This window comes from Protopterus annectens, chromosome 17.part0 (assembly GCF_019279795.1).
Source record: "Protopterus annectens isolate FY-2018-M chromosome 17.part0, PAN1.0, whole genome shotgun sequence".
Lineage (NCBI taxonomy): Eukaryota > Metazoa > Chordata > Ceratodontiformes > Protopteridae > Protopterus > Protopterus annectens.
Genome location: NC_056751.1, coordinates 539,037,855 through 539,056,758, shown reverse-complemented (window position 1 = coordinate 539,056,758; position 18,904 = coordinate 539,037,855). Strand labels below are relative to the sequence as shown.

The 18,904-nt window shown below is 35.6% G+C and overlaps 1 protein-coding gene across 1 annotated transcript in view; it reads left to right on the top strand.

The window, feature by feature from the left end:
- Positions 1-18,904, top strand: part of LOC122791453 (mucin-6-like) — a 1,454,314-nt gene that overhangs the window by 364,508 nt on the left and 1,070,902 nt on the right. The window contains exon 13 of the mRNA XM_044059198.1: positions 18,287-18,421. Within this exon, the coding sequence (XP_043915133.1) occupies positions 18,287-18,421 (135 nt within the window). The remainder of the gene's footprint in view (positions 1-18,286; positions 18,422-18,904) is intronic.

Here is an 18,904-nt window from a genome sequence, read left to right as displayed (position 1 = left end):
GACATTTTAATACCCAGACCTACCCTTCTCCCTCCAGACCCCAGTTCAGTCAGTCTGGACAGCTTGTCAGATTTTGCATGAGGATCAGCCTACAAGGAAGTTCAAGTGCAAGGTGAATAGGGTCCTTCAGTCACTACAAAGCACATAAACATCAAAGAAATATTAGCACTGATTCAGATCTTAAAAGTTCTTCACAATTTATGGTCCCAAGTCCCCTTTTATTGGTCATAGATGACATCATAGTCATGTGGTACCTGAACAAACAAGAGAGTAGAAAGTCATACCCTCTTTGATGGTTAGTAATGATGGCCTGGGAGCTAGATTTATAACTTTCTCTAATGCTTCAGGCCTCATCATACCTATCACAGAATGTCCAGATTTTTGCCTCATATTTTGAGTCTGTTCCTCATAAAATTTATGCTTTCCTGGATTTTTGTGACAAATCAGTAGGGATTGAATTCACTAAATATTGACAAGTATTTCAGTTTCAGACTTCATATCTTTCAGAAAATGCATGGTAACACAAGACCTTTTATACAAACAAATTTCTAAGACCAATATTTAAAATCTGTACCTATTTTTGGGGCTTTGTCCATATATTATTTTTGGCTTTGTCCAGAGTTTTTGTGGTCTGAGGTTGAGAGGTATGGGCCTCATACATCACATTAGAGCAAAACTTAGTGGGAGACAGACTAAGCAGATCCTAGATGGACACTCACAAGTGTCTGCCTGGATTTCGTCCAATGTGGGGAATATTTCAAATAGTTCTGTTCACCTCCTTTCAAAACAGATATTTGGAAAAGGTCTGTTCAAGACATCCTTGCAGCCATGGTTGGAGGACAGAAACATTCTCATTCCCTTGGACGGGAATATTTTTTATGCATTTCTACCCTTTAAAACAATAATCAAGGTACTTCTGAAGATTCATAATGAATTACCATAAATCATTCTTGTGCTCTCCTTTTGGCTCAGGCAGAGTGACTTCTTCCTTTTAATTGAATTAGCTAAGGGCAATTACCACAACTTCCTCTTACTCTGGGTCTGCTCACACAGTGTCAGGGGCCAACTGATGCACCCCAACTTACAGCAATTGCTACTGATAGCCTGGATGATTTTATCTTGATACCTTTTAGGTAATTCTTCCATGAGAATGTGCAACAACTATAGAAGGAGGCGAGAAAACCTGCAATTAGACAATCTTATGTTTACAAATGAAGGAGGTCTTCTATATGGCTGCTATCCAATACCAGAGGGCTCAGTATGGTGTCTTCCCCTTTGGTTTTGAAATATTTGTGTGAGCTTATCTTATGCATCTATGATTTTGTATCATGTGGCCATCTCAGTTTATCTACCCATGGATCCCCCCTCTTACATCTCTTTTTGTGGTCGAACAGTTTATGAAATGAGAGTTACTTCTGAGACCCCATTGAAAGCAAATCCCTTCTCCTTCAGATGTCAACTTTGATCTTTGCAAAATTGACCTTATCTCCTTTTTAACCTGCCTAAGGCTGATTTGAGGTTCACCGCTTGGAAAACTGTTTTGCTTATTGCTCTGAGATCTTTAAGGTGAATCGCCAAGGTGCAGGCTCTTATGGTGAGCTAACCTTAACTGATTTTCCATAAGAATCGGGTTGTTTTATGCACTAATCCATCTTCCATACCAAAAGTTGTTTCAGAATTTACCCTGAATCAAGTCATCAATATCTCAGTTTTCTTTCTAAGATCTAAAAATATCGGAGAAAAGATTCTACATATTTTGGATGTGCACAGGAGCTGAGGTACTACCTTGACAAACTTAATTCCTTCAGGAAAGCTGAACAGCTGTTTATTTCCTATTTTTGGGCTAAGAAGGGTTAACCTGTCTCAGCAAATGATTGATCATTGGTTGTCCTCTGCTATTATTTTCTATTACTCCCACCATGGTAAATATACTCCAGGCAAAGATAAAGCACATTCCACCAGAACCTTATCTTTTTTGATGGCATATTGCAAAGGATTGGAGTCTGGAAGCATTCTAGAAGCAGCAACTTGGTCCTCTGTTCATACCTTTAAAAATCACTACAAACTGGAATATTTCTCAAGTTCCAGAGCTGGCTTTGAAAGGACCATTCTCTGGTGGCTCCTAGTTCCTTATCCTTCCTCTCCCAGGTGATATAAGCTATGGGTACCTGGCCATATGCCAATGAGGCAGTGTGAATGATGAATACAGTGTAAATCCTACTTATCTGCAACAGTAGATGTTTGGATTTCACCCTTCCTCACTGGTAACTTCCATTCACCATCTCCCTATTTTTATATAAAATTTGATGGTATCCAACCTTGTGTTGTTGGTTGGCTTTGATTATTTGTGTTAGTATTTTTGACTGTAAATCGGTTGTTTGGTTTCAGGCAATTCTTGCTTCTGGTCTTCCTTGACTCTTCCTACTTAGCACTACAGCCTGAACAATTGACTTTCTGTGATATGGTGTAGGCTTCCCCTGATGGGAGGGGCTTATCCAATCCCCTATCACAGAGAGTCAGAAGAGAGGTTCTCTGTAGGCACAGTAACCATATGCCACGGAGGTAGTGCTAAATCTGAACATCTGCTTTTACATGTAAGTAGGACTTATTCATCTGTACTTTCTTCTTCTTTCTGTACAAGCTAATTTGGTCACTGTAGATTTAATGGATGGTTATCTCCATGTTCCCATTCACATGAACCACAGACCTTTTTTTGAGATCATGTGTTTTGGGATTACAATATCAGTTTTCTTATTTACCCTTTGGACTCTGTACCACACCAAGAGGTTTTATCAACTGCCTTGCCCCAATAATAGCTTACTGCAAATTTAAAGGCATGCACATTTTTCTTTCCAGGATGATTGTCTGAATTTAAGCTACATACATTTACTAAGACTCTCCTCCACTGTCTCAAATTTACACTGAACCTAAAAGTCATTACTAGAACCTATCCATGAAGTGATATCCCTGGGATGTCTTCTGGACAACTCTCTAATGTCTGCCCTCCTTTCTGATAGAGATAGTGCACACCTATCAGCTTTAATTCCTAAACCTGTTAAAACAGCAAATGTCAAGGGAATTTCTCAGACCCCTAAGTTTCCTGTCATCAGTTCTGATGACTGCCTATGTCAGACTACACATGTGAAAGATACAGTGGTATCTAAAGTATGTATGGGCCCAACACTCCATCATTTCATTCTGTGAATTCCACTTCACCATGTTGCAAGGAAATAATTACTTTGGTGAGCTAAATAAGTTGTATCCTATCTGGGAGTGCCCTTCTCTCCTCCATATCTCTGTCACAGATGTGCCCCAGATGCTTCAAACTTTGCTTGGGGAACATATTCCTAAGGCAGCAAAGTACAGGAGGTTTGGGAACCATAGCACAGTCATAAAACACATCAGTCTGAAATAGTTGATGGCTCCTATTAATACTGTGCAAGCTTTAAACCAACTTTGGATTCCAGACATGTTCCAGCTGGTGACAGACATCACCATTATGATTTGTGCATAGACAAACAAGGGGGAACAAGATCTTACTTCCTTTGCAGACTGATCACAACGGCCTAGGATTTAGCCGTTCAGCACAACACATTCTTCCAGGCAACATAAAAACATTCAAAGCAGAATACAGTGGTAAGGATCTTCAACAGATCCAGGACAAATGCTCACAAGTGGATGCTATGCTGAGAGGTCTAGTTAATTAGTGAGGAATCCCTCAAATAGATCTTTTTACTTTCAAACACAATAAACAACTAAATCTGTTCTGCTCCAAGACATCTTTCAAAGAAATCTGGAAGATAGGTACTGTTTCTATAGCCTAAAAAAGGGTGCTTCTTTATCTTTCCTTCTCTTTTATCTCATTTCCAAGGTTCTTCAGAAGATAGGGAAGGATATTCTAAAGACACTGTTGGTAACACCCTTTAGTCTACATAGCACTGGTTTTCCCTTCTAATTCGACTAACCAAAGGCCATCACCAGAAATTACCTAACAGGATGGACTTGCTTACACAGGACAAGGGATTACTGAGTCATCCAAATCTTCTAACCCTAAATCTAACAGTTTGGATAACAGGCTTTTGATTCTTTCCAGGCACCTTTATTCTGAGGACATACTACAAGCATTTAAGGAGGCAAGAAAACATGCTGCTGAGAAATTGGGTCTATATTATTTCCTTTGTGCCCCCCTGTAACTAAATATACCAACTCCGAGATCGCACTATAGCAGGGAAAATGACAAACTGACGAGGATGGCCAAGCAATTTCTTTCCCAAGGAAAGAAATCGCTTATGTGGACGTTAAATGTTTTCAAATTTTGCGGTTTCAAGTTTGAGTCTTCGAGGAAATAATAGAAACCTGAGAAATCGTGTTTATCTAAATGGAAAATATTTTTTCAAGCAGGGTCGGTCCTTGCTCTGTATTACTTCAGAAAACCTCTTAAGTCTGGTGTAGCATACTCTTCTGTAAGGTATATCGTTCAGATTCTTTCCCATTTGATTATTCTTTATCTGCTCTTTCTTGAGTCAGACAGTTTCTTAAAGGTATACTGCGTGTTAGACCACCAAAGATAAATGAGTCTACTCCATCTCATTTAAATTATGTTTTAGGAAAATTATTATAATCTCTTTTTAAAACAGCAGACAGGTCTTTTTAAAATTCTTAAACTGGAAAACAGTTTTTTTGGCAGTTTAAATCTCTGCTAGAAGGGTTTATGAACTACAAACATTTATGCTGTATTCAACTTTTCTTGCTCTTTATAAGGATAGGGTGAGTACTCCACAAATGCTACTCCAGTCGCTCCAGTGGTACAGGCTAAGCTATTGGGAATAACCATAGACTCCCACCTAAAATTTGACAGTCATCTCAACTTAACTATTAAAAAAGTACATGCCAAACTGGGATCACTCTACCGTATCAAGCCATTTCTTTCCAACAACACAAGATCAGCCATTGCTCACTCCCAACTTCTATCCACCTTACTCTATGCATCTCCCATTCTGACTAATCTCAACAAAACTGAACTAAGCAAAATGGAAACCTGCTATAACAGAATTGCCCACTTTGCTGCAAATTGCTCATATAGAACTCATCACTGTACTGCTTTGAGACAGCTCCACTGGCTTGAACTGCCCAACCTCCTAACCTACAATCAGCTCTGCCTCTGTTATTCTATCTATTACCTCCCCAATAAGTGCCCTGCTCTCAAAAATCTAGTACAACATCACTTAGCCAAAAGGCCTCTTAGACCATCAAGCAAACTACTACTAGAAGTCACCAACAGCTACAATAGCTTTGGAGATGCACTATATAGTAGTTCAGTGGCTAAAAAATGGAACTCTGTCCCCACTAGCATTCAAAACACATCATCCAAAGCCTCCTTTAAAGACCTCATCAGTCAACATCTCAAGCAAAGTTGGCAGTATCATGATTGCTCCCCAGGCTAGTGAAAGCGGATAAGGTATACATACTAAATCCAGAGTACTTGATAATAGTTTTCAGTCTTACTCACAAACACTGGCTAATCTACAATGTATGTACTGTACCTGTGTACTATGTATGTATTCTACCTATGTTCCAAATTTCAGCTGTACACCACAAATCTATTAATTACCTTTATTTTTAAATTAATATTTTTTTTTGTTTGTTCTCTCCACTGTAACTGTTGATGTGCCGCATACCATAGTAAAAACATGTCTTTTGTAATTTGTGTGTATACTGATCATGTCTAAATAACTAAATGTATCTAATTTTTCTTTGTGGAGCTTTTCTCCCTGGGCCTGTGCTGAAAAAGGGCTTTTTCAGCTCAGTCAGACACCCCCGGTTAACAAATGTAAAATAAATAAAATAAAATAAATATAAATTTGTAAAAATACATGAAATAAATATTATCAGTTAAAGGGAGAAGTATTAAGTTTGTTGATTACATCGAACCAATAATTAAAAAAGAGGACATGTCAGTATAGCATAGTACAATTTATATTCTCTTGAAAACATCTATTCAGAGATAAACTGTATATTAGTTCATGATATATCTTTGCGCAAGTCTCAATTTATTACAAAGTCATCCATGGGCTATACCTAATGCTGGCAGATATGGGAGTGCTCTGTAGGACACTAGGTAAGTATAGCTACACTTTTAGAAATAACAGAATTTTCTCAGATAATTGCTTTTAGTGAGTCTTCAAAGCTTTCTAAATGACAAGAATTGTGAGCCTTTAACCTCTCGGCAATAAAATAAAATATAGTTTATAGAAAAAAATCACATTTACTAGCCTACATGTCATGTGTCCAACCAAAACGTTCTATATTATTCGTTTTTTTAAACACCTTTATTAAATTATCCCTTAAGACATAGGCAAACATACAGAAAAGAAAACAAACAATTTTAGCATTTTTTTCTATTAAAATACATAATGTACCACATATATTTTCTTTGCCACAGTAATTAGTCCAACATTACAAAAAAATGCTAAATTTTCTAAATATCCATCTTCTAGTTCTTTTAACTCTTTTGTAATGTTCAGTACCTCAAATACAGTTGGTTTAGACTTAGATTTCCATTTTGTAGTAATTGTTTTTTTAGCAGCCAACAGAGTTAAACTTAACAAGGCCTTATGTCTAGGCAATTCAGATTCTATATCCCAGCTCAAAATAATAATTTCCTAAATACAACCATTTGCTCACCCAATATTTCCAATAGAGTACTCTGTAGGAAAATTTTAAAATCATCTGCCAACTTGTTACACTCCCAAATCATATGTTCCCAATTACCTGTTTTTTCTCCATCACACCTCCAACATTTGCTATATACCTGAAGAAAAATTCTTTGATGTCTGCTTGGGGTATAAAAATACCTATGCAAACACTTCCAAGCAAATATCCTAAACCTTCTGGACTTGGTTGCATACTTGGAAGCCATACATATGTCTTCCCATTGTTTACTTGCAGATTGGTTTTCCAATCTCTCTTCTCAATCTTTTCTAACCTCCTGTGATTGATTCTTATAATTAACATGCAATATTTTACATGCCTACTAATTATCCTTTTTTAACAGCTGCTTCTGTGCTTGATTCAACTAAAAACTCCACTAGAGCATTTTTTTTCGCTTACAATTCCCCAATCCCTTTCTTTTTGCATATATTCTGAGATCAAGCTCTGGGAGTGAAGACAGTCTCTAGCCTATAATCCACATGTCTTGACTTCATCCCATGCTGTTACCTTTCCTGCCTGAGTTATTTGCTCCCACTATCTTGATTCCATTACCATGTTTCTCCAGTAAATTCCAGCCCCTCTCTTGCCTATTTTCTGTACCTCTACATGCAGTCATGCCTATTGGCAAAATCTCCTTTCTTCATTCTCATATTGGCTTAGTTCTTTGAATAATTTCTGCTACTTTATGAATATAATATTCTGCATGGTTATTATTCTCCTTAAGAATCTGCATCCAAAATCCTACTCTCTCTCTATTTCTTGGACTTCCTCCTTACTTAATCATCATCCTTTTTCACTTTGAATTATAACCTTCTGGGTTTGTTATGTATATGAGCCTTAATTGCACAGCTCTAAAATATCGCTTCAAATCAGGTAAACTTAAATGACCTTATTCTGTTGGAAGCATCAGCTTATCCCACTTTACTTACCTTCCTTCTCTCACAGATACATTTCTTTAATTCTTTATTAATTTTTAAGTCCACTTTATTCTTAATACATACCTCCGATAATTCAGTATTTGCTTCATGAGGCAATGTAAGGCTTGTCCTTAAATCTGTATGTGTTAGTCTGAGCCAACACTTCAATGCACACATTGTGCTAAATGTACAGCAAAGAAGGGAAGATCAGGCAGCCAGAATTCAGTTTTTCTTCCTTGAGGGAATGTATGATTTTCTATTTCCTCAGGAGTTTGTCTTGATACACAACATTGACTGGAGCTGTGCAAAAAGATTAGTATTAATGCCAAAGATGGGACAGTTCTGAAGATGACAAACACAAGTGTTAAAGAAGTGGTTCAGAATGAACCTGACTCAGATTTCTAGGCTTATTTGGATCTTTTTTGGGATCTGAATCTTCCCACAGCTGGAATTGTACCTTTCTGTGCAACATCCTTTATGCCATTAAGGAGAATATTTTAAAGGATATTGTTTATGACCTGATGTCTTCTACATGCCTGTGTACAGTATAGTCTGATTTGCCCTTAATGCATTCAGTTCTCAATTACTACATGGCATATTTTGCGAAGTGCTGTAATAAAGCACAGGACTGATGCACACTTGTGAAAGACTGGCATAGTACTGATTTAATGAATCTTAACTAGGCCCTTATATAGGAATAGGATCCATTCCTGCTCTGGCATTAAAAAGTTATTTGGAGAAACTGAAAAAGAGAAGACCGATATGGTAAGAAATGCTGGGAACAGGTTATCACCACTTTATAAGCAAGAGTGCATTATGGTTGCAGAAATGGTATGTTACTGTGCACCAGGCAGATATGTTTAGTAAATATGGAAATAAACTGCATGGAATGAATGAGTGCTAATACAGTCTAAAGATAACTTCACTGTAAACAAAGGCTGACTTGAGGAGTTGCACTTAATCTCAGTTACAAAACTGCACTGACAGATGTGAGGACATTTGGTCTGCTAGCGCTGCATGCAGTTTCCCCCACCACCCCTCCAGTGCTCACACAGATACACACACATATACACACGCACACACACGTACGCACACCATACCTCTCAACTGTCCATGATTTTCAGGGATGATCCTGAGTTTGACTCAACTTTTAGCTCAGACCCTCTTAATCCCTTCTAAAACTTGTGACTTTTGGAAACAAAATGGGGAATTACTCTTAATAAATAATGACAATAATTAGACTTATAAACTAATTTAACAGAAAATGGATATTAATTCACATTTTCATATTCTGTCAAAGTCTCTACTTAATAGTACTAATATTCTACAAGAGTGCCGGATTGTCCCTGATTATTTCTCAATTTGTCCCTGATTATTCTGTTTAGATTTGTTGCTAATTGGTTGAGACCTATGACACACACACACACACACACACACACACACACACACACACACACACACACACACACACACACACACACACACACACACACACACACACACACACACACACACACACACACACACACACACACACACACACACACACACACACACACATTAGATTAGATTAATGTAACACTGGGTGCCCAGCATACAGATTCCAGTGATATTGTGGCTGTATTTTCGATGGGGTAGGCCATTGCAACTGTATAACAGGGTAGGGTTTTGCACTTTTGTGACATTGATCAAAGCATGCATATCAGCAGAAATATGCAGAAAGGAATAATAAACATAATGCAGTTAATCTGCTTTCAGAATTACATTAGTGATTCCTGTATACTACTGCTGGAAGCACTGAGCCACATGTAAACAGCTAGTTGATGCATGGAACACTGTACAGTCTGCTCTCAGATGACTGTTTATGTTTACTGGCACTATACTCCCTGCTGCCCTGCTTGGAAGCATCATTGTACCTGTAGGTTATCTTGTGTAGTATTTGTATAAGTGTGTGCACAGTGTTTTAATGCCTTGCAGTGTCAGTATGCAGTTAATCCCTCGCACAAATCATCCACACTAATACACGGGAGCATAACTTGTGATGCTATGTACCCAAGTAGTATACCCTGAGTAACTGTTTAACCATGTGACACAGAAACCTACAGTATGTGATACTGTCTATCATTTAAATAATGTAACACCATTCACAGCACTGCCTGCACTGTCTAAATCTGTGGGGTTCACAACATTGCCCATGTACTCTGCCTGCTGCCACATTTCTGATTACAGTTTCATGTCTAGTGAAATAGACGGTGATCTCTGCCACTGTTCAGTACTCTATTCATTTCAGGCTGTGATGCAAGCCTTGCACAACGAGACATGTAAGGCTGGAAGCAGTCCATCTAATTGTTGGACAGTGTATCAAGAAATAGGTGATACCTTCCTTTTGAAAGTCCTGTGTATTGAGTGTAATGTTTCAAAAGGAGAATGTACAATTGTGAATGGAAGGTAACAGTAATATATATGTATATATATATATATATATATATATATATATATATATATATATATATATTTAACACTGGGACTGTTTCTCTTTTTCCATGATTGTGCAGTCTCAGACTTGGTATATATAAACAAAATGGTCTGTTGCGGATGCTGACCCCTCACAGGGATTTAGTGGTTTTGTTCCCCCTGGAAAAATACTTAAAAAAAAAACAGATTTTTAATGTCTTTATAACATGTGCAGTAGTCTTGGAGTTGGCTTCCTTAATGAATGGACATTCAGTGAGACTTGTTAGTTTAGGGAGTCCTGATGCCTAAACCTGATGTGTTGAGTCAAATTGAGTTTGGCATTAGGGGGATTGTCAAGGAACATGAGATTCTTTATCTGAGTTAGTCTGCTAGTACTTAAAATAAAAGGTCTTAGTACTGCAGCTGATTTGAATTATAGAGAGCACTTCTTTTTTTTTTCAATAATAATTCTTTATTTTATTTTTTCCAAACAACTAATACAGTACTACCAACTACTTACAATATGTACATGAATGCCTCCAACAGTTACATAGAATCATTATACATACCTATACACTTCTAAAAAAAAAAAATAATGAAGAAAAAAGAACTAGTAACCATATAAGACTTATCTCAATAAAATTCAACAGTTATTCAGTTTTTCCCAGAGAATAGTGGAATGGAAGTTTAAGCTAATACAATGTTAAAGATTTGTTCCCATATTTTTGTATTGTTTACATTTTTCTTATAATCACTAATTAGAAATTTATGTGCTAGAATATGTTTGGTGGCTACTATCTTGAAATTTTGCCATGATGCCTGTAAAGGGTTCAACCAATTGGAAGCTATATATAACTTCATCAACAAAAAATATTGACTAGTATAATTCTTTGGGTTCTTTCCAAGTTGGGTGGTGGAATATGCAAAATCGTAAATTCCCAGGAGAGTGTGGAATGTTGATATCCCATTTTTGTAGTTGAAGTTTCAAGGAATTCCAGAGTTTGAAAATACATTTACAACTCCAAAACATATGTAGGAGGTCGGCTGTTTGATCTATACAATATGGGCATTTTGGTGAGTTCTTTGAGTTAAATTTGTGTAGAGTGAGGCAGATAATAATGCGTTATTAAATATCATCAATTGGGTAAATAATAGCTTCTGAAGGGACACAGATTTTATGGTTAAGTGAATTGCTTTTAGTATTTTACTTTCTTCAATTGTCAACAATTTCTCTCTCCAGTATTTGGACATTAATATTTGATTATTATATTTTATTTCTTTAATCAAACCATATGCTGCAGTTATATATTTACATTCCTGTGTAAGGGTTTGCCATAAGTTCAGACACATGTTTAAATCTTCTTCTTTAATTATGTCATTCCCTTTACTAAGGTAACTTATTGATAGGTCTTTTAATTGTCTTATTATAATTAGATACGATTTGGGGAGATTCAACTCTTCTAAAATATTGTGAATCGGGATACCTAAAAGGATATAAATCAAGTAGGGTTAAATTAATTATAAGTGGGAATTTCTTAAGGTCTATCAGCTGGTTACCAATTTTCAGATTTGGATTTTTGTGAAATGGTTGAAGAATTATCATACTTTGCAAAAGATTTAATGAGTTAAAAAGATTTTGTACTGAAACTATATATGTTTTGATATGTTCCAACACGAAGTACCCTTTAAGAGTATTTTTGTTTAAAAGGTAATGCCTTGCAGTTAATATCCAATTCCTTGACATGTTTATGATTAAGAACCAGCCATTTGGGAACCCATTTCGAGTTACACCCATCAAAGTTAATTATTCTTAAAAGTCTATTGGTGTTTATTATTAAATAATATGTTTCGAAATTAGGTAGATCCAACCCTCCCCTATTTTTAGGAGCCATCAATTTATCATACGATATCCTAACTTTTCTAGGTTCCCATAGAAATCTAGCTAGTTCTGTATGAAGCTGTTTGAAGAATTTTTGGAGATTTGGACTTGTGACGCTCTAAAAATATATAGTAATCTAGGAAGTATATTCATTTTAATAATTGAAGTCTTCGCCATTATTGGTAATTTCAGATTATCCCATCTTTTCAAGTCAGATACTATCTGCTCCCAAATAACCTTAACATTATTGAGATAAAAATCTCTGTTGTCTGTTGAGAAAACCACTCCTAAGTATTTTATTTTTTCTTCCGATTTTACCTGCCCTACTAATGGTAATAGTGAAAAGGTGTAGGTGTCTTTAATGGGAATATCTTAGTTTTTTAAATTTAATTTATAATTGGAAATTTTCGCAAATTCTTCTACTGCCTTTAATATTTTATTAGTATCCAAAACAGGTGTTGTGCAATAAATACTCAAATCATCTGCAAAAGCAGCCATTGTGATCTTCGTACCATAGATCCTTGGAGCATTATGATAGATATTTTGTTTAATGTGCAAAATAGAGGTTCCAAATACAAATTGAATAACAAGGGAGATAAAGGACAGCCTTGACGGTACCATTTTTAATTTGAATTCTTTTGAAAGATTCCTGTTAATGACTAGATTTGTATAAGGATTGGTATATAATTTTTAAAGTTGAAGTGAATTCTTGTGGTATGTTAAAACATGTTAAAATGTCAAATAAATATTCTAAGTTCACTCTGTCAAATGCTTTTTGTGCATCAATTATAAGTGCGTAAAGATTATGGTTTTCATGGGTGGCATGAGAAATCATTGTATGCAGTGTTAATGTATTATCTATAGTTTGTCTGCTATTTATAAAACCGGCTTGTTCATCAGATATTATAGGGTTAATTACCATTTTCAACCTGTTAGCCAAAATCGATGTCATAATTTTCATATCTATGTTTAAAAGTGAGATGGGTCTATAATTATCCGGTTTTGTCGATCAGTATTTTCTTTCGGTATGAGAATAGTTTTCGATGCATTAAAGTGTGGGTCAGTAATTTTATTGTTAATAATATAGTTAAAGACCACTGACAGTATTTTCCCCAGAATATCACTAAAAGTTTTATAAAATTCTGTAGTCAAACCATCCGGTCCCGGAGCTTTGTATGGCTTCAATTTCTTGATAACATCAGTTATTTCCTCTGAAGAAATAGGTTTAATCAGGTTCATATGAAGCTCATCATTAATCTTTGGAAATATAATTTTCTGAAGAAAATCATTATTATTCTTATTTGGATTTACATCCTGTTGTTCACCATATAGTTCTGAAAATATTAGTTCAAAAACCTTTATGATATCTTCATTGGTGTATGTTTTATTGTTGAAGTATATTTCAGGGATTTGGGAAGGTGACTTTGATTGATTAATAATACGTGCTAGTGCTTTTGACGGGGTCTGTATGTGATTAGCATATTTTACCAGCATTTTCTGTTCATGGAATGATAATTTACTGTTTTGTAATAAAAAAAGTTTCTTTTGACAATTTAATAATTCCGTTTCGGTTTGTTTACTATAATTTCTAATTAATTCCTGATCTAATAATTTAATTTTTGATTCCAAGTCATGCATATCTTTCACTTGTAATTTCTTGTAGAAAGTAGCTTTTTGGATAAACATTCCTCTAATTTGCTTTGATAGTTGCCCATTCTATGTCTGATGGATGTCGGTGTTCTAAAAGATTATTTAATAATTGATTAAAAACTCCTGAACTTCTTTTAATACATCCTCTTTATGCAATAGATATGGATTTAATGTCCAATTATAACCCCTAACATGCAATTTATGACAAGTATCTTTCTTAAAGGTTAATGTGATCCTGGAGTGATCCGACAAATAACGAGCTTGTATGTATATATAGGGATCAAAACACATTAGTGTATCTGATATTAAAAGAAATCGATCCTGGACCACATTTTATGACAGCTTGAATAAAATGTGAAGTTATTTGGATTCATTTGGTCCTTATTACATTTAAATGGATCATAAAGTTTAAAATCTGCTTTAAGTTCCTGCAGTGCTATCACTGCCTGATTATTATAAGATCTATGGGGACTTGTTTTATCTAGTTTAGGGTCTTGGTATGTATTCCAGTCACCTCCTATTATTATATAATAATTGTTATATTGGTTTAAAATAAAGTAAAGTGATGTTATGAAGGTTTGCTGATTGGTACATGGGGCATATATATTAAGAAGAATCACCGGTTTATCGTAAAATTTTGTTATAAAATTACATAGCACCATCTTCCTTCTTTATCCATTTTAAAATCTAAAATTCTCTCTTGGAACTGAGTTTTGATGATTATTGCTACACCTGCACTATTAGTTGTCCCTTCGAAGCTATTACCTCCCTGATCCATTTTTATTTTTAATGGCAGTCCATTGATCATTAGCCAAGTGGGTTTCTTGTAACAATATAAATGGTGCTTTTGACTGAAGAAGTAAATGAAAAATAGTTTCCTTTTTTCAGATTCTGGAAACCTTTAACATTCCATGAGTCTATTATCCACATAAAAATACTTTTAAAATGTTAGTGTATATGTTGAATTTGAAAACGATACTAGATTCGGTATAATATCAGATTTTGAAATATCTGGAAGCAAACTAAATGCCCCATCCCTAACCAGTGCCTATCCACTATTCTCCTGGACCAGGACAAACATAGGTTTTAACACTGTTTAGACTTCTATTGGTATACATCAATCCTAAATGACTATTATATAATAACACCCTAACAAGATATACAAAACCTATGATAACTACAACTAACCCTACAAAACTAACCTACACATTCCCCATTAAACACTAGTACCTATCTACAGCTCTTGAACATATTAGTTAGTTAACACACTGTTATGTCTTACATACCAATTTCTTATTCTACCCTCTAATGATTTACATACATTATTAATGAAATAATTGGTTATATTATCCTAGAATAACTAACTGTCTTATCTAACTTTGCCTAGGTAAGTATAACATGTTAACAGCAGCATTGATAAAAACAACATCAGTAACATTTTTTTTTTTCACCATTAATGTATTAATACTGTAAGAAATATATAGCTAACATAATGCACAGAATCTCTAGAACCACATAAAATATATATCCTTCCATTCCCTTAGGAATAGGAGAGTGAATTATACATGTTAACACATATAGATTATCATAGCATTAATAAGGAGAAAGTTTTTTTTTTTTTTTTTTGGAGTAACATAAACAATATAACAGTCATTTCAAAGGCAGAAAAGCAAAAATATCAATAGTATATAATTATAACTGCATTTCTATCTTCTGGCACACTATCTAGAACCAAAATAGAATAACTGTAGTAACTTTATATTGTTTCTAACATTGTAGTTAAATTACTCTATTTAACCATATGTTACAGCCCAGTTTAAATCCTTACCTGAATAAGCTGACATTTCTTTATACAAAATAAAAGTCAAACCTCTCTAAAATAGTCCAGGAGCCTCGTTTTGCAATTCTAAAAGCTTCCCCTGGCTCCACAGAGCTCTGGCTACTTCCTGGTATAAAAATCTTGATTTCGAGTTCTCAAAGGGGGACCCATTATGTGGACAGACTTCCAGAAGTGCCACAACAAAAGCTGACCCTCTGGAGCATTTCTAGGACTTCCTGTTGACTCACAGACGCACACAGTTCATCAAGGCTGCAGGAGTTCATGAAATCTTTGGATTTAGCTGGACCTGTAAGAAAATACTGGTTAATGATTAAACAGGGGGCCTGGTGAGAAAAAAGAAGCAAACAAAGGATTTTGAAGCCTTGAGGTATAGCAGACATGGAATCCCAGAATCTGTATTGCTGTACACAGACTGAATGTTCCAGTTAAGCTTCTGAAGTTGGAAGGGATTTAAAAGTCTTCAAAAAGGTGAGTTTTGCTTCCTTTTTGTAGAAACAGAATATTTGGCTCCATCAAATGTAAAGATTAATGTACTTGGATACTTCATCTGGAATTTTATATTTTTATCAATAAGAAATTTGCAGTAAGGGGCTAATGCTTGTCTGGCTTGTCTGATTTGCAGTGGTAGATCTTGTCCCATAGAAACTCTGTTATTTTGCCACATTACAAAACCTCCTTTCTTTTTCATAGTTAGAATTATTTTATTTACATCCTGGTAATTCAGAATTTTGACATAAACCGGTCTAGGAATATTTGATGCTTGTAATTCCCTGAGAGCTCTGTGTGCTCTTTCTATGACTATTTGTTTAGCCATACCCGAGTCCTCGAACAATATTTCCAGTATCTGTGTAATGGTAGGCATTAGATCATTATATTGAATATTTTCCGGGATTCCTCTAATAATTATGTTGTTTCTTCTGGATCTTGCCTCTAAATCCAGGATCTTGGTCTGCATAGTTTGAATGTCCAGGTCATGAATATCTGTTTTTTTGTAAGAAATGTTATTCTGTCCTCATTATCGGATATTCTAGCCTCAGATTTATCTATTCTGTCGAGAATTTGACTGCATGTGGCATTAAAAGCAAATATCTGGTTTGAAAGTGCATTTAAAGATTCTTGTATGGGTAACAGTGCTGTTTTAATGTCCTCCATGTTAGCTAGCTGATCCGGTTGGTTTGCTCCTCCTGTTTTTAAAAGATCTTGTGGTTTTACAGTTTTCTGTCTTTTAAATGTAGAGTCTTTCTCTGGTGACATCAGCGTTGATAATTTAGTTTTAGTTGTTGTTGTGTCCATATTTTTGTCCAGTTTTGACATCTTGAAACAGAAATCAGATAGATCCTTTGTTTATAGCTCTATTCAGAGTCAGGCAGACAATCAGCTTTAATCCTGTGAAATTAATTAGTTTTTCCTTCGTTCTTTTGATTCTCAGTCATAGTTTGGTTGTAGTAGAATAGTTATATCCGATAATTAATGCAAAAAGACTTGTAGTATATCCTCAGGGTTACTTATTCTTGTGAGTAACTGGAGAGCTGTAGATGTACAGTGTCTACAGAAAGGCGGCCATCTTTGTCTCCAGAGAGCACTTCTAAATCCTATCCTTTGTGTAGGTATCCTGTCTCTGAATCTATCTTGTGTATTAGCATTAAATTGGAATAGTATAACTATGTTTTACTTAATACCAGACTTAGAGTACATAACCCTTATACACAATCAGTACTGGTTGCCTAATTAACATACATAATGTCTGGATCTCTGCTTAATTCTTGGGAGAAGGTAAGGATTTCCTGATTACAGTATAAAAGAGAATAAGTCATTCAGCCCACAGTGAGCAATTTATATTGCCATGAAGGAATTGTGTTGATCATGTATGCTGTTGAAAATGCCATCAATATCCATCAGAAGTTCCAGTTTTGCCATGGACAGACATTATAGGTAGAGCAGTGTGTGCAAAGGGCATTGAGCTTTTGCTCCAGCCCAATATTATTAAAGTTACCCAGCCTGGTAGATGCATTCTTACTTGAGGAGAACCTGAGTGAAATCTATAATGCTTTGTCTCACTGCCTGTGTGCTTGTGTGTGTGCGCGTGTGTGTGTGTGTGTGTGTGTGTGTGTGTGTGTGTGTGTGTGTGTGTGTGTGTGTGCGTGTGTGTGTGTGTGTGTGTGTGTGTGTGTGTGTGTGTGTGTGTGTGTGTGTGTGTGTGTGTGTGTGTGTGTGTGTGTGTGTGTTTGTCATTGTCAAAGGAGAATCAAAGTAATATATTTACACAGATGGGGTAAATATGACCAAGACCCCAGGTGAAATACCAGGGGAAATTCCCCTGCTGCTCTTTACACTATGTACCATGAGATCATTATATCTTTTGCATTCATCTAAAGTGCCACCAACTCAACAAATGAGACCCCTATTTAGCAACTTATCTGAAGAATGGCATGTCAAAAGTGCAGAACTCCCATCTGTCCCACGGTGTCTGTAGTACTGGAATATGAATCTAAGCACTTGGTGTGGGAATAGAACCTACACCTTTCTGATCTTTTAGGCATCAAAAGTTTCTTTGTCCATTGTGTATATTAAACTATTCCTTGTTGTTCCTAGGAGCTAATCCAGCATTGTATTGCTGTTTTGATGTATGAATTAAAAGTTTGGTGCTAAACTGGTATAGCTCTGATACAGGTGTTTTGCACTTAGCATAAAACTAGATAGTGTCCTATTTAGTTTAAATAAAATATTTGCTGCAGGCAAATTCTAGAACTGATCTCATATATTGTATTTCTATTTCCACTTGATTTTATTACATATCATTTACCACAATGTACTGATATTTCTTATTCCTCAAAGATTGCATTACCATTGTGAAGGAATCATCCATGTTCATCAGATTAAGCTATTGCTCAGGACTGAATGTTTTCGTTCAGCTGTTGCCAGTTTTCAGTGCCTACATAATCGTTGACACAAATATTACTTCTACAGCAGGTAAAGACTTCCGTTAACATTTTGAAGCTCTTATTTTTCTGCAACTGCAACTTCTATTGCTCTCCTAAAAGTATAGTAACTTGTCATTCTAACAGTATAACACTTCTACTGAATTTTGTCATTGCATAAGAAGAACGTGAAAGTTTTCTGTTAGTACTGAATGACTGAATCACTCGGTCTTCCTGGCAATGCAAATCAGGCATATGATTTAGGTTTGTAAAAGAGCTGATAAATCATTGATGCTTGCATGACTTTGATATCTATCACATTTTGTAACATGTGAAACAAAGTTTAAAATGTAATGCATGCTTACTCACTTGCTAAAAGGTAATTGTAGTGTGGATCATTGTGTTTAAGGGTATCATGATTACTACAGGTGTACGACTTGTACATTTCATTTTTATGGGCTCACCTGCTTTTCTCTTTTTTTTTTGGGCAGGCTGACTACTTCCAAAAAATGTTCATAATCCTCTCTGTGGGTGG